Raw genomic sequence first — 21,104 nt, forward strand, 5'->3', positions numbered from 1 at the left:
CTCTCTGTACCTCAGGGTCAACTGACTTGAGATCTTAATTAAATCAGCAAAATCCCACCAGAACGGTACTCATCCATGGTATTCATGTGTTTGGTAGACGACAGGGGACAATGGGGGGGCATGATTAGAATCTTTCTGGTATTCAAGATCTATAAAGAACTTCTCAAAGTCAACCCCCAAACACCAAATAATCAAGTCGAAAACTGGGCAGAAGATGTGAAAAGACACTTCTCTGAAGAAGACCCACATAGGGCTAACAGACACATGAAAAAATGTTCATCATCACTAGCCATCAGGGAAATTCAAATCAAAACCACATTGAGATACCACCTTACCTCAGTGAGGATGGCAAAAACGGACAGGGTAAGAAACAACAAAGGTTGGAGAGGTTGTGGAGAAGGGGACCCCTCTGACACTGTTGGTGGGAGTGCAAGTTGGTACAGCCACTTTGGAAAACAGTGTGGAGGCGCCTCAAAAATTCAAAAATAGAGCTACCCTATGACCCACCAATTGCACTGCTGGGTATTTACCCAAAGACACAGATGTAGTGACAAGAAGGGCCACATGCACCCCAATGTTCAGAGCAGCGATGTCCACAAGAGCCAAAGTGTGGAAAGAGCCGAGACGCCCTTCAACAGCCGAATGGATAAAGAAGATGTGGTCCATATATACACCGGAATATGACTCAGCCATCCATCGGAAAGGATGAATACCCACTTTTCCCATCCACATGGATGGGACTGGAGGAGATGATGCTAAGTGAAAGAAGTCAAGCAGAGAAAGTCAATTATCATGTGGTTTCACCTATTTGTGGCTCATGAGGAATAGCATGGAGGACATTAGGAGAAGGAAGGGAGAAATGAAGGGGGAGAAATCGGAGGGAGAGAGGAACCGTGAGAGACTCTGGACTCCGGGAAACAAACAGGGTTCTAGAGGGGAGCGGGGAGGGGGGATGCGTCAGCCCGGTGACGGGCATTAAGGAGGGCACGTACTGCATGGAGCACTGGGTGTTATACGAAAACAGTGGATCGTGGATCACCGCATCAAAAACTAATGATGTATTGTATGGTGACAAACATAACATAATAAAATTTAAAAAAGAAACGAGCAACAAAAAGCACAACGGATAATGGAAAACATAATAAATTTGACTGCATAGGAATTCAAAAAAAAAAAAAAGAACTGAAAAGACCCTACGGATTTGCAGGGTGAGATTTCACAGGAGCCTCTCTCCTGACACAAAAGAGGGTGTAGCAATGATGCTGGAGGGAGCAAAAGATCGAGAACATACGTTTTGTTCTGTTCAGTCAGTTTCTTCTCATTGTATTTGAAAATGTAGGGTCTTTTCCTTGATTTATATTATTGTCATCAAACCAATAGCCCTATCAAGCTCATCAATAAAAAATATTCGGGGTCTTTAATTGTGCAAGGGCTGGCTGGAGGGGCAGGTGTTTAGAGCAGCCCCACGCCCCAGGCCCCGGCCCCTGCCCGTTGACTCACTGCACTTCAGGCTTCATATGGGATCGTGAACCAGACCTTGAGGACATTTGGTCTGGGAGAGGGGAGACTACATGTATGTTTTATGCTGCCTACAAGTCTTCAAGTAATTTCGGGACCAGGACAAACTATTCTCATTCCCCTGGTTTCAAATGGGGGGAGGTGAAGCTTCCTGATACTTCCCTATCTTCACGAGGTGATGCTGCAGCCAAGTTAGAGGTCAGTCAGGTTTGGACAAGGATGGAAAGAAAAAGAACACTCTTCCAGGCCCACAGGGCTCGTTGTGCACTTTTCCCTCTGCCCCTCACACCTGGCGGTCACAGGGGTTCCCGCTTAGAGTCTCTGGCCCTGTAAGGGTGGGCCAGAATCTCCTGGGGGGCCCAGAGGATGAGAGGGAGAGGGTTGTGCCGTTTGGGCAGAAATCTACTTACAACAATGACATTGGGATGATCTTCTCTCCCCCTGAGAATCACCAAGCACTGGGACAACTCGTTCATTAATTCCTTCACACCCTCATTCACTCAGGAACTTCCCCATGGCCCACCACACAGACGCGGCTTGTTCACGTCCATGGCGCTGCACACGTTGCTCAAAAGGGCTCCTGTTCACCCTGTAAAACCCAGAATCAAATGCCGCCCTTTCTGCCAAATCTTTTCTGCTTCTCTCACCTCTGACAGCCCTGAACACAGCAGGTCTCTATGACGTTGATTAATCTGAATCTAAAAATCAATCCATTTTTCGGCCCTTGTAGTCGCGCAGCCTGGGAACTCCTGGCGTGGGGTGGGGGGGTGGGGGGCGGGGAACGGATCACTCTGTCTTATTGGTCTTTCTGTGCCCAGCCCCTAACCAGAGCCCAGCGTATCGAAGGTGCCCAATAAATATTTGTTGAGTGAAAAAATATAGAGTCTACAAAACCTTGCATGTATTTCTCCACCAGAGACCTAAACCCGCTCTTTATATGTCACCCTCTCTTCCCTCTTTTTTTTTGAAAGGACTGGCCAAGGCCACCAACTGGATTGGACTCCCCCAGCAAGGCTGCTTCTTGGGCACTTAGCTGTCTACTTAGGAAACGGCCCTGCCGTCGCTGACACCGCCCGGGTTCCCAGGCTAGGAAGCTCGGGCCTGGTAGATGGCAGGTCCCTGGGTCCTGGGCACACTTATCCATCCTAAGTCCTTCCCCGTTCTGAGAACATCTCTGGTGGCTAAGCTGAGTTCTGATGTGGTCAGCACCTTGGTTGGCATGGCTCCGGGTAGGATATATTTTCTTGATCTGCTCACTGCAGAGAGAACAGAGCCATGATGGAGGGCTAAGGCTCCCCAAGCCCCATGACCCTCCCAGGGCTCCGAAGTTGCACAGACATGCTGCAAGAGGAGCAGCCTGGAGGCAGCTTTCTGTCTGGTTTGCATGTGACACAGAGCCTGGCGCACACACAGCGCCCAGGAACCATTTTCCCAAATGAATGCAGATAAAGGGAATATAAGAACATGGCGATGCTTCTGCCTTTCTGATCATTTTTCACAATAAACTCGGGCATGCGAGGGCCCTGTGGGAGCAGTTCCGGGTTATTGTGTTTCCCAGAAAACCAAGGCAGCAAACAACCCACTTGAGATTGGGGAGTGAGGGCTTGGTGGCTAGAGGCAATACTCTTCTCTTGCCAGCGGCTGCACGTATGAACAGGGTTCGGCAGTAACTCTTATTCTGCACAAAGCCTGAGAGGATGATTTCACAGATGTGTCTGCTTCTGACAGTTGACACGATGGAGCAAAGCTCATCTGGTCTGGGCCAAGAAAAGACACTTCACACTTCCATATCATACCTGTCTCATGACCAGCATATGTCGGCTGCCTGGTCCCCTGCAAACGCAGAATGGTTTTCCACATTCCAGAGACCAGGATTCCTCCAGTGCACCAAGCTCTCCTCTCAGCCCAGGCTGAGGAGACTGAGCTGGGTTCCTCTTTGGGCACAGCTATGCCAAAAAGTCTCTATCGGCCGTTCTCCAACTTCAGAGGGCCTCAGAATTCCTGGGGATGGGGGGGAGGCTGCGTTGTTGAAAGACAGATTGAGCCACACTAGTCTAGAATACCTTCCCATTCAAAACATAGTCCTCATATGAGCAGCATCAGAATCACCTGGAAACCTGCCAGGAATGCACCTTCTCAGGCCCAGCCTTCAGACAGCTAGAATAGAATCTCTGTGGGTGTGACCCAAAAATCTGGGCCCCCACAAGCCCTCCAGGTGATTCTGACGGCCTTGGGGGTCCAAGAAGCGCGGTCGGTCCTAACTGCACATTAGCATCCCCTGGGGAGCGGGCCAATCTCTGGGCGGGGAGTGAGGGTCAGCCCTGTCATTGTTTTTTAAAGTATGGTCAAAAATAGACCATCGCAACTATTTCCAACAAACCGCTCACTGGTGCTAAGTATATTCACACAGTTGTGCAAACCATCTTCAGAGCTCTTTCAGCTTGCAAAACTGAAACTCTAGATCCGTTAAATAATTTCCCATGATAAACAAAAGGCCATCGAGCATATGAGAAGATGCTCAACATCACTAATAATTAGGGAAATGCAAATAAAAACCACACCGAGATACCACCTCATACCCATTAGGATGGCTGCTATAAAAAACAGAAAAGAGGGGCTCCTGGGTGGCAGGGGCAGTTAAGTGTCCAACTCTTGGTTTCAGCTCAGGTCGTGATCTCAGGGTCATGAGATTGAGCCCCGCATCAGGCCCCACACTGAGTGCCGAGTTTGCTTGAGATTATCTCTCCCTCTCCCTCTGCCCCTCCTGCTCGTGCTCTCTCTCTCTCTCTCCCTCTCTCAAATAGATAACTACATCTTAAAAGAAAAACAAAACAAAAAAGAACAAGTGGTGTTGAAGATGGGGAGAAATTGAAATGCTTGTGCACTCTTGTTGTGGTCGTAAGAGGGTGCCACTGCTATGGGAAATAGTGTGCTAATTCCTCGAAAAATTCAAAAATAAGACTGCTAGATGATCCAGCAATCCCGCTTCTGGATAGATATCTAAAAGAATTGAAATCAGGATTTCTAAGAGTTATTTGCACACCCATGTTCACAGCATTATTCAAAATAGCCACAAGCAGAAGAAACCCAAGTGTCCATCAACGGATGAACTGGGGAAAAAAAAATGCGGTATACACATACAATCGCATATCATTCAGCCTGAGGAAAAATGGAAATTCTGACATGTGCTACAACTCCACAGGTTACTAGAGTAGTCAAATTTACGAAAACAGAAAGCAGAAATGTGGTTGCCAGGGGCTGGAGTTCAGGGTATGTTTAAAGGGGCTCCAGCTACGGGCTTGTGCCGCCCACTTCTGACTGCACAATGGACATTGGTAGAAGGGAACATCCATACTGTCTGTTTTGCATTTCCTTGGGACTTGCTTTTCATAATCTGGCTCACAAGCATGCAGAGCACATGCAACTGTCTTAAATGGAAAGACCAGTGTATGCCTGATTTTATATTCCGTAACATCTAACTCAGAAACTCCTTAATTCTGATTCAGAGACTAAAACATTGCATAAAATGCATAAGCATTTGTGAAATCTGGCTCGAAGCAGAACATTAGGTATAGACGGGAACCTGCTGCGCATCTGCGCGCAGAGATATGTGGGGGTCCGACTTTTTGACCTTTGGAGAAGATCTGTTTTCTAAGGAAAGGCTCTTTTTAGTATGGAGACAGGCGAGATTAGCACTTACTGAGAGGGCCACGTTGCCTGTGCCCTCCCCTGCCTTGGCCTGAATCTCCTCCCAACAGAAGGGCTGAATTATCTCTACTCCACGGACCCTGTGGCGGAGGGGAAGAGGTCGGACATTCCCAGTGTGTTCAGGGCCCGGACACAGCGGCACCCAGAAATTTGTGGGTTCATGCTGAGGGGGATGAGGAGTGATCGCTGGGCTCCTTAACGCTGTGTGACCACTAGATATACGGACGGACTCTGGGGAACCCGGAGCACAAGGGAGACACTCTCCATGCCCAGAGAGCTCCGACACAGGCTGACATGCCCTCGAGGGGCAGGAACACCGTCCCCGAGGGGAGGTGGGCTTAGCTTTCCGCAGACTTTCTTCCTTGATCCACCCCGTGTTACACAAGTTGTCTGCCTCGGAGCACTCAGCCTTCTGTGCTGGTCTCTTGAATCGGGGAGGCCTCGTGCTGTACTTGGAGATCAAAGGGAGAGGGGTCTTGCCATGCCCTTCTTCCCTTGCAAAGTCAAAGTCCTCGCACTTTTCAGTGTTTAGATCTCAATTGAGTAAGGAACGCAGTTTCCGTTTTGTGAAGCACGGGTGCGGTGCTGCACCGTTTTCGAGATCATTGGAAATCGAGTGATGGACAGCCGGTGTAATGTAATCATTGATAATGGATATATATTTGGACATTCCAATGACTAAAATATATTTCTCAGATATATTTGTTCCTCATCCACAGTTCTGAAGAACACTTCAGAGCCATAAGGAGAAATGGGCGTTATTAATGAAGGTGACTTTTATTTAAAGATTTTTATTTATTTATTTGAGAGAGAATGAGAGAGAGAGAGAGAGAGAGAGAGAGCGTGAGTGGGGGGAGGGTCAGAGGAACAAGCAGACTCCCTGCCGAGCAGGGAGCCCGATGTGGGACTCGATCCTAGGACTCCGAGATCGTGACCTGAGCCGAAGGCAGTCGCTTGACCAACTGAGCCACCCAGGTGTCCCACTGAAGGTGACTTTTGGTCTCTACCCAAGGGCAGGGGCTGGTTGCCAGGAGGACCAACCACGTGATTGGAGGGATGAAACTTTCAACCCGATCCCCGACATCCAGGGAAGGGCAAGGGTCGGAGCTTGACTCAGCCACAGGTCAATGAGGCCTCCATAAGAAACCCAAAGGACTGGGTACAGAGAGCTTCTGGTGAACACGTGGAGATTGGGGACAGAGGCACTCTCGAGGGGCACGGAAGCCCAGCACCCTCCCCCAGGCCTCCCGTTATGTAGTTCTTCATCTGGCTGTTGATGTGTATCCTTTCTCATACGCTTTACAGGTAAACGTGAATTGTTTCCCTGAGTTCTGTGAGCTGCTCTAGCAAATTAACCGAACCTAAGGAGGTCGTTGGAACCTCCAGTCCCTAGCCAGTCAGAAGCACAGGTAACAGCCTGCAGCTTGCAACTCGTGTCTGAAGTGAGGGTTGGGGCAGTCTTGGAGGACTGAACCCTTAACCTGTGGAATCTGACGCAGGCTCTGGGTGGATTGTGTCAGCATTGAGTTGAATTCTCAGATACCCTGCTGGTGCATGAGAATGGCTTGGGGTTGGGAGAAGGGGGTCCCTCCCAATGTGCAATTTCGGTCCAGGAAACCAAAAGGCCTGGGGTCAACCCTGGTTTCAGCTTCCAACCAGCTGTCTGACCTGGAGCAAGGACATGCTCTCTGGGGGCTCAGTTTCTTCAGGTATTAAGGCTACACGTTACTTAAATAAAATTAAAAAAGAAAAAGAGGGTGCCCAGGTGGTTCAGTCAGTTAAGCAACTGACTCTTGATTTAGGCTCAGGTCATGATCCCAGGGTTGTGAGATCAAGCTCGGCATCGGAATGCGCACTAGGTGTGGCACTTGCTTGAAATTCTCTCTCTCTCTCGCACTCTTAATCTCAGGAACCTGAGGGTTGCTGGAGTGGAGGGGGGTGGGAGGGATGAGGTGGCTGGGGGATGGACATTGGGGAGGGGATGTGCAATGGTGAGCGCTGTGAACTGTGTAAGACTGAGGAATCACAGACCTGTACCTCTGAAACAAATAATATATTATATGTTAAAAAAAGAACAAAGAAGATAGTAGGAAGGGGGAAATGAAGGGGGGAATCGGAGGGGGAGACGAACCGTGAGAGACGATGGACTCTGAGAAACAAACTGAGGGTTCTAGAGGGGAGCGGGGTGGGGGGATGGGTCAGCCCGGTGATGGGTATTAAGGAGGGCACGTATTGCATGGAGCCCTGGGTGTTATATGCAAACGATGAATCACGGAACACTACATCAAAAATGAATGACGTAATGGATCGTGATTAACATGACATCATAAAATAAAATTTTTTAAAAAGAAAAAAATATCTTTCCCTCTCCCTCTGCTCCTTACAACCCTCCCTCTCTGAAAAAAAAAAAAACAACAACAACAAAAAAACAAAAGAATGAAAGAAATGGCTGATGTAGAAGACAGTCATAAATACCAGCTACAGGCCTGTGACCTCCAGAGCACCTAGGATATAGCGTAACCTGATGACTTAACAGGGTTGCTCCACTTCAGAAGGAAAACAAACAAACAATCCATTCAGATGAAAAACTTAGGGCAACAGCCCAACTTTTACTAACAGACACCTATAACAGGAAAGTGGCAATGCATTTTCTTAGCCGCAAGAAGACAATTCTTAACTAATTTGTGCTGGGAGGCATCAACAATATCTGGTCGCACTCCAGGACAGCCAACTGGTTCTGCCTTCTCACTGATCGTTGCCATAACGGGATTATAAGGTTGGGGAGCGATCACCTTTGTTGAGAAACTGGTCATATTCTATTTTCTCTAGGACCTTCTCAAGGTGACTTATTAAGTCTTCTCTTTTCAATCTGAAGATAAAGAGACAAGTCATTAACCCAAACACACCCAGAGAACCTTTGATGCAGGAGGCTCTGTAGAAGATGCAAAGAGAAGCTCGAGTCACAGGAGTACAGAAAACACCCCTGCGTGGTAAGGGACCATCCACTAACACACAGGGTGCCAGTTCAGGGTCAAGGCCCACCTCAAGCTCTGGAGTGAACAGAGGGTTCCTTGAGCTTGGAAGAAGGAGAGACTCGGATAGCATCGATCTAAATCACTGGGGACGACATGAACTCTGGCTGAGGGCCAGGGTTTGAGAAACGCCAGGCAGGGCCCGACCCCACCCCTCACCCAGCAGCGCACTGGGCCCACTGGGAGACATACTGGACGGTTCCTCCTACACTCACCTTGCCGCTTCCTTCATGGCATACACGACAAATTTTTTCTGCACTTCTGGAGGTCCTTGCACTCCTTCAAGCAATTTCAAGATTCTCTCATGTTCTGAAGATATTTAGAAAAATACCTTCAGTATTTCTCAAGTACAAAGAGGAGTTAGAACTCAGGCTTGGAGTCTCAGCGATCATTCAAGGGCTACAATGTTACAGCGTACCTGTGCTTTCCATGCTTACGGTCAGACATCCCTACAATGTTACAGCGTACCTGTGCTTCCCATGCTTACGTTCAGACATCCGAACATATCCACCAGTGTGGGATCTGGTACACAATAACCAATTAAGAAATACAAAAGAACAACAACAACAACAAAAGATTTACTGGGACATTTCAGTCGAAATAAAGAGGAACCGTTCTAGTTGTGAAAACCCAGTTCTGGCAAAGGAGGAGCCTCAAGAGGTCAGTTGAATCTAGTCTGGATCATAGAACGGGAAAGACTTCCTGGGGTTTCATGGACAGAAATTGGTATTCTACTTACTTCCTTCAAAATATCGAATTTCCTTCTTTAATTGCACTTTTATTTCCATATTGATTTCCGCTGGTATTGGCAGTTTATCGGGCACATCTCCCGACACATACATTGCTGTGTCTTGGGGGTCATCTGCAGAGAGACAGCTGGGAATGATTCCTCCCACCAGTGCATCACTACCTGGTTTGTGAATGAATCGGCCCACCCTTGCTGACACTGGCTAAGACAGGACACAGACAATCCACCTGACTGTGTGGAATACCATCTCCTGCCATACTCATCCGCTCTGGAGGTCAGAGTTTCACCGGAAGCCATCAGGTGGGGATCGACCACTTTCCGTCCCCTCCCCGTGGATACCGTGAAGCACAGGTGCCATCTGGAAACCTAATTGAATGTGGAGCTGCGATGACGTGCATTTCAGCAACGCCACATGCACATCCATGTGCTCGCCAGTCTCTAAATTTTCATTTCATAGCAGGAGAATACACCAGCTAGATGTATCACACCTGAAAATTTGCCTCAGGAAAAATAATACAACAAAGAAGCCTCTTCTCTTCTTGTCATTACGCCTACACACAGAAACAGGCTTGGACAGTCTAACCAAGTAGCAAACATTCACAGAGCCCTGGCACTCATGATTTCATGTTCCCTTGATCCCGTCTACGAGGTGAAAAGCTGAACGTGTCACTTGATGTCAGGATGCCTGATATTGGCACTCCATCACTAGAAACCCCAGTCACTAAATGATCTTCCTCATCTGGCTTTTCGGTCTCAGAAAATGCATTTTTTTCCTTCAAGTGTGACACGTCTACTTCATTCATCCAGGCCTGGGGGTCAGGAGTGACCCAGACAGAAGAAACCCTTTCCTTTTGGGATGTATAAGCTCCTGTGGACGTCAGAGGGTACATGCCCAAGGAGCACAGGGAATGAAACAGTTTGACTTTGTGTTAGGAAGGAAGGAAGTCAGCAGGGATGTGAGCGAGAGCAGGAGGGGAAGCCTGTGTGAGGCGTGGTCGGGCAGGGCCCCCTGAGGAGGTGAGCCCTGGGCAGAGCCAGGAACAGGAGACGGAGGTGGCCTGTGCACACACAGAGGAGGAGGTCTAGCTGCCGGGAGGGCCGTGCAGGGCCCCAGGGGGGGACTAACCGGGGCTGTGGAGCCAAGGACAGACGCAGAGAGAGCAAGAAGGACACGGTGAGGGCGCATGTAGGAGACCATGACAGGGTCAGGGGGTGCCGGGCCTGGAGACCAGCATCGGGAGCTCAGACTCCGTTCTACGTGCTCGGGGGAGTTGAGGATGGGTTTCAGGACAGGCATGTCATGACCTGACATCTGTGTGGACATGGTCACTCTGGGTGCACGGGCACAAAGGGGCTACACGGGGTCAAGTGGGAAAGCAGGATGCGAGCTCAGAAGCTACTGGAGCAGCTTGCTGAGTGATGAGGCAGTGTGGGATGAGGGACAGTGTAACAGTGGGACTCAGGAACAGTGACAGTCTTAAGAGGAGAGAAAGAAGATCAGAAAGGAGAAGGGAGGCAAATTCAAGGAGGAGAAGGAAACGAGGAGAGTGCGGAGCTTGGGAAGCCAGGAATGTTTCCAGGGAGGACAGAGTGAACACCTGGTCCCGTGTGGCTGAGAAAGTAATGGCAGCATCACCCAAAGCCGGTGACCTTGATAGGAACTGATCCCGAGGCGTGGAGGAGCCAGAGGCCTGGCTGCCCTGGGTCGGGTCACGTCAGGGAGGGGAGGACAGCCATCCTCACCATCTTCCCAGGAGATGGCTGAGCCCTCGGGTTGGGATGCTCCGTCTCCTTCCTCTCTCACTGATGGCAGCGGCATGCTCAGCCTTTTCTTAAACGGAGGCGGAGTGATGGGTTTTCCAGGACGTCTCACTTGGCCTTTGGGCCCAGCAGCGGACTCCTCTGCTTTATCACTCATCACTTCCTGAGGAGCATTAAGAAACACGTTCCATTAATGACAAAAATGCAACCACTCCGAAACAGGATGGAGGTTTCTCAGAAAGTTAGAAATAGAAGTACGTTATGAAGCAGCATTTCCAGTACGAGGCATTTACCCAGAGAATACAAAAGTACTGATTTCAGGGGGTACATGCACCCCGATGTTTAGAGCAGCATCATCTACGAAAGCCGAACTATGGGAAGAGTCCAAATGTCCACCGACTGATAAGTGGAAAAAGAAGACACGCTGTACATATACAATGGAATATTACTCGGCCGTCAGAGACAATGACATCTTGCCATGCGCAATGATGCCGGGGCAGCTAGAGAACAGAACGCTAAGCCCAGTAAGTCAGTCAGACAAAGGCAAGCCGCAAACGATTTCACTCATATGTGGAATTTAAGAAACAAACAGATGAACATGGCGGGACAAAAGAAGGGCAGACCGGGAAACAGACTCCGAACCACAGAGAACAAACGGAGGGTTACTGGAGGGGAGGTGGGCATGGGGACGGGCTCAGTGTGTGACAGGGAGGAAGGAGGGCCCGAGTGTGATGAGCACTGGGTGTTGTACGGCCATGTGGAATCACTGAATTCTACACTTGACACTAAGAGTACACTGTATGGTAAGTAACTGGAGTTTAAATAAAAACTTGAAAAACAACACAAGCATCCCACCCGTCGGGCCTGGCTCTTACAACCTTGTACATTTCCCTCTTCCACAATGCGTCCTGAGCGCTCAGCCAGGCGTTTCTTCGGCATGCAGGAGGCTCGTTTGCGAGCTCTCTGGCTACGCGCCCAGTCGGCTCGCTTCCTGTGCCGCTTAGGTGTGGCCACGCTGTAGAAAGGCCTTTGCATCTGGGGCCCATTCTGTCACCGGACACCAGAGGAGCTGCAGAAGTCCAAGGCGGGAAAGACAAAGACAGTGCTTGTACGGGAAGGGACTCCCCTTGTGCAAGAATCGCACTTGTGGCCTGACCTGTTCACGCTAATGTGGCCACAGCGCCGGGGAACGTGACCCGGCTGTGCGTCCCGCACAGGCTGGTCAGGGAAGGCAACACTGTCAGGCGAGAGGAGATGGACTGGGAGCGGGATCCCCGGAGCAGGAAACCACCTTCTCCCTTCTAACAACGGTGCGGGCTCCCAGCCGGGTACGGTGCGTGCTCCCAGCCGGGTAGGGTGCGTGCTCCGGTCCGGGTACGGTGCGGCCTCCCACCCGGGTATGCTGCCTGCTCCAGTCTGGGTACAGTGCATCTCAGGAGAGCAGTGGGATCCCAGAGGGCATGGAGTAGCTTCCCCTCCCTGAACAGCTAAGAAGAAACACACCCATGCTGGTGTACATCCCTTGGCAAATTCCGGATGATGACGCCTCTCCCAGCCGCATGGGGCTTGGTGTCCTGAGCAGCAAAGCACAGTGATCCACCTGGAGAGTCAGAACAATGGCTGTGTCCTGAGACTTCCATAGCTTTATGATGCTGGGTATCTCGGCAGGGGTTCCCAGTTCGGGATGAGCTAACAAACAGGCCCTCCTTCGTGGTCCTCCAAATGTATTAACCTAAACCTAGGACAGTTGTGAAGTCCACCAGATCAAGGTGGTTTCACTGTTGACAATTTAATCTGCTGCTTTAATCTCCCAGTCTTCTGTTCTACCTTCCTGCTGCCCACAGGTCTCCAGCGGTTGGGAACCACCACTCCGTGTCATGTTCCTTGGCCCAGTTCCTTCAACCGTGAGCCCGATCACCGTCTGTTTGACGAGGGTATGTGGACACACTACTCGGCTTCTCCGGTCCCCTCATGAGGGCGGTCTCGGTTTGCCCAGTGGGGGAAAGTCGGCATCAGGAGACACGTGTTGTCTGCACAAACCGGGCCATATGGAGAACCCTCCGTGGGAGCCAACGGGTCCGTGCAATCGCTTGCCACCCCATCACCCGTCGGGAACTCGGGCAGATGGGCCCAGATCCCGGGGCAGTTGCCTTGGACACAGTTTGGATCGCACAGGGCAGGCTGTTGCTGCATTAACCAAGTCGCTGTTGGTCCGGTCCCGTCGTGCCTGGTGCTGCGGTGTGGTCAGCCCGCCCTCGCTCGCCATCTGCTGGGTGTGCCGCAGGGGCGGTGGCTAGGGCTCCGCGAGGGCATCGGCTTCCTCAGGGCCGGGAGTCTCAGCGCCTCAGGAGCCAGAGTGTGGGAAAGAGCAAAGACTGCCTGGCGGGCGATCCCCAATGTCTCTCCACATGTCCTGACCTCACGAGGGCTTATTCATGATCATCCACCTCAGCTTCACAGTGTCCGCACCCTAGCGTCCATCCCTGACTTGTCACTGCCTAGGGCTCTGGGCCCCCCCCTTGTCACTGCCTAGGGCCTGGGCCCCTTGTCAAGCAGCCATCGGCCCGGATCCCACAGCCACGGATTCCCGGGTGCAGGCATGCCCTGGCCTGTGGCTGGGAGGGGCCCCTCTGTCAGTGAGCTCAGCGAGCATAGGAGCAATCACCCAGCATTTTCCCCAGCTGGGGGTCCCCCGGCCTGGGGCTGTGCCGCTAGGATTTACTTTGTTTCAGGGGTCAGAGGGCACGGGGCGCAGTCCCTGTCCTCCTCCGTCACCAGTGCCTCCTCCTCTTGACTCCCGAGTCCTCCCTCTTAGCGGCTGTCAGGCGGTGTCCCAGCACTGAGACCAGAATCCGAAGGCAGCCAGTGGCCCGTAACCTTGCAAACAGGCGCCCAAAGTCTCCAAGGTGCCGTCTTGCTGTCCCGCCTTCTCCACCACCCCGGGCCCGTGCAGCGGTGCACCCCGCAGCCCCTTCTCTACCCGCAGCTCTTCTTCCACCCTGCCTTCCGAGCTGCGGCCTGTCGTTGGGCACCGCTGGCGGCCCATCTGTCCACAGCAGAGGCCGGCCCGCCCCGCAGCCGTGGGCTCCCCGTCTCTGTCGGGGGGACCCGCCGCAGCTCCCCCCACGAGCGCATCAGACCGCCTGGGGCTGTCGGGGTGTCCCCAGACATCTGACGGACGTCCGCACTTCCCCACACACAGCCTTGTGGCCAAGCCTGGGATGCGCCAAGGATGCCTCCTTCTCCGGACCCACGTCTCTGCTCTCCTGGCCTCTGGCGCCTGTGAGCTCCCTGCGGAGCATCTGAGTGAAATCAGCCACCGGCCCCTTACCGGGTAGACAAGGACAGACCGCCAAAGAGGCAGGCCACTCCGCATGGCTCCTGGCAGGTTGGAGAAGCAAGGAACATACATACCAGGCTGGTCTTGGGCGGGCCCACGAGGAGGTCTGTGCACAACCGGCCAGAACCCTAGAAGTTTATATAGTCGCCTACGTGGGCTTCATCCCAGGCACCGTCCAGATGGGCCCGACAGCACTCCTCCTGAATCTGGGATCCTGTAACAGCTCCTAGGCCGGAGAGGAACTTACATTCAAGGACAGGGGAAGGGAGGAGGGCCTTCCGATGGCCAGAGCCACCTTGGGGTCAACAGGAGGACACATTCTCTGAAGAACTCCAACAAAAGCAGAATTCTGACACAAACTAGGGACAAGGGAAGGAAGGGTCGATGTGGGGCTCAGGAGCAATCGCGAGGCACAGAGATTTCCAGGATGGGTGGCTGGCCCGGCAACAGGTGCCTTCGCCCGGCTCCCTAGCCCTCAGCCTGCAGTGTCATCCGTCTTCAAAATGCCTTTACTCGGCAGAGGACCATCTCGTGAAAGCGATGAGACGACGAAGGGGCAGGTCACGTGAAGAGTGGCCAGAAGGAGCTCGGATGGGCGCTGATATCCGTGACCTGAGCCCCCAACTGCTGTGTTCCCCACATTCGCAAGGAACCACGAAGCAGGAGGGACTAGGAGAAAAGCAGTACGGTCGGCTCGCGGGTACTTCCTTCACCCCACTACTGACATGCTTCTATCTCTGTCCGTGTCTTGTGACCTTACCGGGTGTGGATCCACTTTTTCGGAGAACTATCGTGCCCTGCACACTCCCTTAGTAACATTTCAGCTGCAAAAGTTCCATTGCATTTCACTTGACACGCCAAATTTTCATTGCATTAGAACCAGAACTGTTGAAGATCGGGGCCTGGACTCATGTGAGCACATGAGGGTTGACCAGCACGGGAGGCTGATCGCTCCTCAAAGCCGAGTCCAGGCCAGCCCAGGGGCCGCCCCTCCTTTAGTTTCTCAGGCTTCCGGCCGGGCATCCTCCATGGTACCTGTCTACAGAAGTGCAGAAGGAGCCCTTCTCCCCCTCACAGCGGCTCTGCAGTCTCTGAGTTGTTAAACGTGGAGTCTGGCCACTCTGGGGGAGCGTTGGCAAACGGACGTTTGTCTCCACACTAAGAACCACATCTACCAAGAACATTGCGTTTTTCTGAAGAGACGCCCGGCTTTGGGCATACTGAATGTGAAGAGTGGTTGTTGCCGGCTGGTACGATTTCTGCGGATTTCCAAATGTATCCTGTGTGTGCTCCTTTGCTTGCCACGGTGAACGCTGTTTTGCAAAAGGTGCTTTCAATCACAGGAGCGCAAACCTCTCCTGTTTTGGCTAAAACGATACAAGAAGCCAACAGCTAAGTGGAGATTAGCATGAAAGGAGCCGAATCCTGTATCAAAAACATGACAAAGGGTCTGGTCTCTTCCCGAGGTTCCTTTCTGCTTTTCTGAAGCCACTTCATCCCAGTTCTGGCTCCTCCTCATGATTGCCAAGTGGCTGCCAGGGCTCCTCAGTGACGTGCTACTCAAGGCCTGCGTAGCAGGAGAATGCGCTTACATCTTTCCCTAGCGCTCCCACAAGAAGTCCGAAGGTTTGCTGTGATGGAATCCCTTCGTGCACATGTCCACCTCCACCAATCATTTTGCTCTACGGGGCTTCAATCAGAATGTGCCAGTTGCTCGGCTCAGGCCCCAGATAGCAAATGCATAGATTGGAAGATTCCACCCTCAATAGACTTGATCATGGCCTCACATAGAATCCTGTACCCAATAATCAGAATATAATTTCTTCTCAAGCAGGCAAACATTGGCAACCCTGTCAATAAAACCCCGATCCGTAGTTTCAGGCAGACCAAGTTCTCTAAACACATGAAATTAGACAAGTACTTCTTCGCAACACAACAAAGGTACTCCAAAATTTTATACCATACTTCCAGGTCAATACTTAGTACTGAACTCTAGGAAAACTCGCATGACTGAATCTGTGCGACACACGTAATGGCGAACAGAGAGGAAAACGTAGAGGTTTATATTCTTTTAGAAAGGTAACACGGCTGCAAATGAATGAGGTCTGTCCATGGAGGAAGGTGCAAAAGGACTACAAAAAATCCCAGGAAACGAGAGTGAGAGCTATGCTGTGTTCTGACACTCGTGTCTCCCCACAAGCATGTGCTGACATCCAAACCGCCGGGGAAGCTGGTATTGGGAGGCATCAGGGTCGTTTGGCAGGTGCTGAGGTCCAGACGGTGGCCCACTCCTGAATTGGATTAGTGCTCCAGAAAGGAGGCTGCAGAGAGACCCAGAGCCCTCCCGCAGCATAGAACGAGGGCGCCCGACTCTGAACTAGGCCTCGGACCTTCTCTACATCGTCCTGGTGCCGGCTGCCTGGTCCTGGTCTCCCGGCCTCCACAGCCCAGGGCAACCCATTTCTGTCCCTGTCACCTTCCCACTTTCTGACATGTTGCTATGGCAGCCTGAACAGACTAAGGAGCCTCCCTGGCACGATTATCGAGGACCTTTTAGCCACAGGTGAACAAAACTAGCAACCAAGCCGGAGACGGAACCCTGCATCCGGAAGGGAGTTCTGTGAAAGACAGGAACACCCAGAATGACTTTATAGCAAATTGGGAAACTGACATGAAAGAGACACTTTTCGACAACAATGAAACATTTCAAACCTCACCAAGAAGAAACAGAAAATCTGAATGCTCCTGTATGTGGTACAAGGTCTAGTACCAAATGAGAAGCCTCCCTAGCCTGAAGGCTTTCCTGAGGAGTCCTGTAAACATTCAGGAGGGAAAGAATACCAGTCTTACACAAACACTTTCAGAGCAGAGGAGAAATGGTGTGAGTTCCTACTCATTTTTTGAGTCCCATATAAACGTGTTACCAACACCGACCAAAAACACTGGAAGAAAGGACAACCAACAACCCGGATTTCTCTCCTGAATATAGACGCACAACTCCAAATGATGGGTTCGCAAATGAATTTAAACGGGACACAAAAATCCAAAGGGCATGTGGTTGTTGGGTGTATTGCTGGAAGGAAGACTGGTTTCACCCTGGAAAATCCATCAGTGTCGTGTGCTACGTGAACAGCGAAAACCAAGGAAAAGTCACGGGGCCATTGTAAAAAACGGGTTGAAGTTGGATACCTGTTCGCAGGAAAAAGCATCAGCGACGTCGGATGAAAGGCAACTTCTTTAACCTAAGAAAGGCTATCTCCCCCTCCCCCAAAAATGTACACAAGTGTTGTATTTAACGGTGACAGGCCCAACCCTTTTTTTCTTGAGTTTTAAAAAAGACAAGGGTGTCCACTGTGTTTTCAAGAACATACTGGAGGAACTGAAAACAGACAGTAAAATATAATAAGTACACATTTGGAAAGGAAGAAGTGAGGTTATCGTTGTTCACACTTTCACACGTTTTGGTACATAGAGAGTCAAAAAGATGCAAAATACTGAGAATTAGTCAGTATACAATAGCCAAGCAACTGGGTAAAGAGCAAGAATCAACACCAGGTGTATTTCTGTGTAATAACAAACCAATTAGAGAAAGATATTTAAAATATCATTAGAGGGCGCCTGGGTGGTTCAGTTGGTCAGGCAACTGCCTTCGGCTCAGTTCATGATCCTGGAGTCCTGGGATCGAGTCCCGCGTCGGGCTCCCTGCTCGGCGGGGAGTCGGCTTCTCCCTCTGACCCTCTTCCCTCTCGTGCTATTTCTCATTCCCGCTCTCTCAAATAAATAAATAAAATCTTAAAAACAAAAACAAAATAAAATATCATTAGAACAGTGTCAAGAACGTCACGGGGCCCCTGGCTGGCTCAGTCAGGGGATGGTGGGACTGTTGATCTTGGAGTTGTGAGTTTGAACCCTAGTTGGGTGTAGAGATTACTTAAAAATAAAAAATCTTTAAAAAAAAAAAAAAGAAAGAAAGAAAAGCCTCAAAACCCATAGAGCAAACCTGACAGCACGTGTGCTGAGGCACTACACGGGAACCTAAACCTCATGGACAGAAAGCAAAGGCCTCGGTACATGGAGAGAAATCCATACCTTGTGGATTGGAAGACTCGTTATTAAGTGATGATTGTCATTCTGCCCAGAATAATTCTTTCTTCATATTTAAAGTGTCAGGAATTTAATTTAAAATTCAGAAAACCCATCCTGTTCCTTTTGTGGGGAAATAGGAGAGCTGATAGTAAACAGTATATGGATATCAAAGGGCCTAGAATAGCTGAGACCGTCTTTCAGCAACAGCACCAAGTTGGAAGACTGCACACTGCCAGACAGCAGATGTACCGCAAATGAGGGGCAATGACAACTCTGTGGTGGTGGAGCAAGGGTGGGCGGATACTCCAGTGGGACAAGATAGAAAGTCTAGACATCAATCTGGGAACAGCAGGTGCTGGATTACTGACACCCGGGCTTGCAAACCCTTGAGGTCCATTCAGTCAGTCCACCGGCTCCCTATGTGGAAATTCACCTCTGCTCTGACCCCCTTCCCGTCCCTACAACATTGATCTCTGGTGAACAGGAGATCTAGAAGGAAACTTAGGATATTACCCTCATGGCTTTAGAGTAGGCAAAGCTTTTGAAAAGAATAAAAGCACTGACCATGAGGAACAGACTGATTAGACATAAACTGAGAAATTCTGTTCATCAAAAAGACACTGTTAAGAGAGTGACTTGGGGGTTGCCTGGGGGTGGCTCAATTGGGTTAAGCGGCTACCTTCGGCTCTGGTCATGATCCCAAGGTCCTGGGATGGAGCCCAGCATTGGGCTCCCTGTTCAGTGAGGAGTCTGCTTCTCCATCTGCCCCTTTCAAATAAATTAGTAAAATCTTAAAGAGAGAGAGAGAGAGAGAGAGAGAGAGAGAGAGATGGGGCACCTGGATGGCTCAGTTGGTTAAGCATTTCACTTTTCACAGCTCATGATCTCACAGTGGTAGACATCGAGCCCCCACATTGGGCTCATGCTGGGTGGGAAGCCCGCTCCAGATTCTCCCTCTCCCTCTCTCTCTGCCCCTCCCCCTCCCCCTCCCTCCCACGCTGGCGTGCCCACATTCTCTCTCCATTAGCAAAAAAAAGAATAGAGGGACAAATCAAAACAGATCAGCAGAAGACAGAGAGAATTCTATATTTAAATATATATATATATATACACAAATGTAAATATATGTTGCACTATAAATCTATTTTAAATACAAATGCCTCAGTAAAATGTGGGGAAAAGGACAGGAAAAGCTCTTCCTAAAACACATACATGAACGGCCGAGGAACCACATTAATCAGCACAAAATGCACATTTAGACGTAACGAGAGGCTCCCGCACACCCGCCAGCGTGACTGAGATGAAAGACTGCCTATGTGGCAAGGGTTTGGGAGTCTAGGATGCTACCAACTCTCATATATTGTCAGCCCCAGATTCCCACCTTGAGGACCAAGATCACAGGTGAAAGGTTACTCATAGGACCCCTGCAAGACCGAGATACACAAATCATTGAAAACTACTCCGCCCCAGGCGGAGGCAGAGCATCCGAGGAAGAACAAGCCACCCCAACGTGCATGAGAGCAGCCAACGGTGACCTCACCCAGAGGCTGCGACACACCACACTCGGGAGAACCCACCCCCTGAGGCAGGGGCAGAGCCAGAGCCCCCGAAACGCCCCCCAGCCATGGCGGAGTCAGGGGAGCCGAGGAAGAGTAGCCCCCTTCCATCAGGGCGCTGGAGTGCCCCATATCCCTCCTCACCTAGGGCTGAGAGAGAGCGCTCAAGGCCGAATCCCCCCTCGGGGCAGGGGTGGCCCTTCCGAGGAAGAGTCTCAGCTCCCCAGACCTCGGAGGGGGCGCCAAGAAAGAGCCCAAAGGCCCAGTGCTGGGAAGGTGAGGTTCTCTCCCTGCCACGACTCAGGCAGAGCCCCCCGCGGACACTTCCACGGTCACCCCAAAGCGTCCGGGGAACAGCCCCCCCGTCGGAGGGGACAGAGCCCCCAGGAAGGTCTCCCCGGGCCGGGAGGAGGCCCCACCCCGGGCCAGCACAACGGCAGACAAGCCCGGCCCCACCGCGGCTGAGACACAGCCCCCAAGGGAACGTGCCCCCTCGTGCTGAGCTAAGCCCCAAGGAGAGTCTCTCACAGGCTGAGGTCGAAGCCCGCAGCGAGACGAATCCAAGGGCTGAGGTGATGCACCCGAGGAAACCTCCCCCTCACAGACCTTGAATGCAGCGCCAGGAGACACTGCCTGCCCCGCACGTCGGACTGACGTAATCACCCAAAGACGCGTCCCCCCACCGGCGCGGAGACCATGACACAAGGAGAGTCCCTCACGGAACTCAAGACACCACCAAGGACAGCCTCTTCTCCAACATGGCGGAGATAAGCGGCCCCGAAAAGGCCTCCCCCTGGGCTGAGATCCGAACCCAACCAAGTGTCTCCACAGAGCTGACGGAGATCCCCCAGGAAGACACCGCAGCCCAGGGAGAGGCACCTCCGGGGCACAGAGAGGCCCCCCCCCGGCCCCCCAGGGAAAAGTATCCACACTCCCAGGGTTAAAGTCCTGACTTTGCTCCAGGAGCCGGGAAACAACTCACACAACGGCGGTGAGGTTGTGGTGCCTCTCCCGCGGAACTTGATAGAAAGGTGTCCCGTCACCCCCACCCCCACGCGCCCCCCCCCCCCGCGGGAATCTCTGGATATAAGCCCCCTAGGCATTCTGGGAGTGCTGTGCACACGGAAGTGTCTGGCCAGAAGACAATCATTATTACTGCCCCAGGGAGGTGTAAGGGAAGCTGCGGGACTTGGGGTGTTGCTGGCCACGCTGCCCTGCAGCAGCCTGGTCCCCGAGAAGCTGCGTGCGGTGGGGAGCCTGGTGCTGGAGAAGCCTCATGCCCCCCAGGAGCCTGCTGTGCCCGCTGCCCAGGACCAGGAAGCAAGTCTTCTCCTGCCACGTCTCACGCGCCCCCT

At 51.6% G+C, this 21,104-nt stretch overlaps 1 protein-coding gene across 1 annotated transcript; it reads right to left on the reverse strand.

Moving 5' to 3' along the window:
* Window positions 1–3,402: 3,402 nt before the first annotated feature.
* Window positions 3,403–20,359, reverse strand: LOC118356576 (integrator complex subunit 6-like). Its single transcript, XM_035725780.1, has 7 exons — window positions 20,278–20,359; window positions 10,750–10,930; window positions 8,998–9,120; window positions 8,727–8,780; window positions 8,474–8,567; window positions 8,019–8,095; window positions 3,403–3,519 (listed from the first exon to the last, which is right to left on the reverse strand). The coding sequence occupies exons 2-7, from the start codon at window positions 10,922–10,924 to the stop codon at window positions 3,419–3,421; spliced, it is 624 nt and encodes a 207-aa protein (XP_035581673.1). The 5' UTR covers window positions 10,925–10,930; window positions 20,278–20,359; the 3' UTR covers window positions 3,403–3,418.
* Window positions 20,360–21,104: the final 745 nt, after the last annotated feature.

Source organism: Zalophus californianus, chromosome X (assembly GCF_009762305.2).
Source record: "Zalophus californianus isolate mZalCal1 chromosome X, mZalCal1.pri.v2, whole genome shotgun sequence".
Taxonomy (NCBI): domain Eukaryota; kingdom Metazoa; phylum Chordata; class Mammalia; order Carnivora; family Otariidae; genus Zalophus; species Zalophus californianus.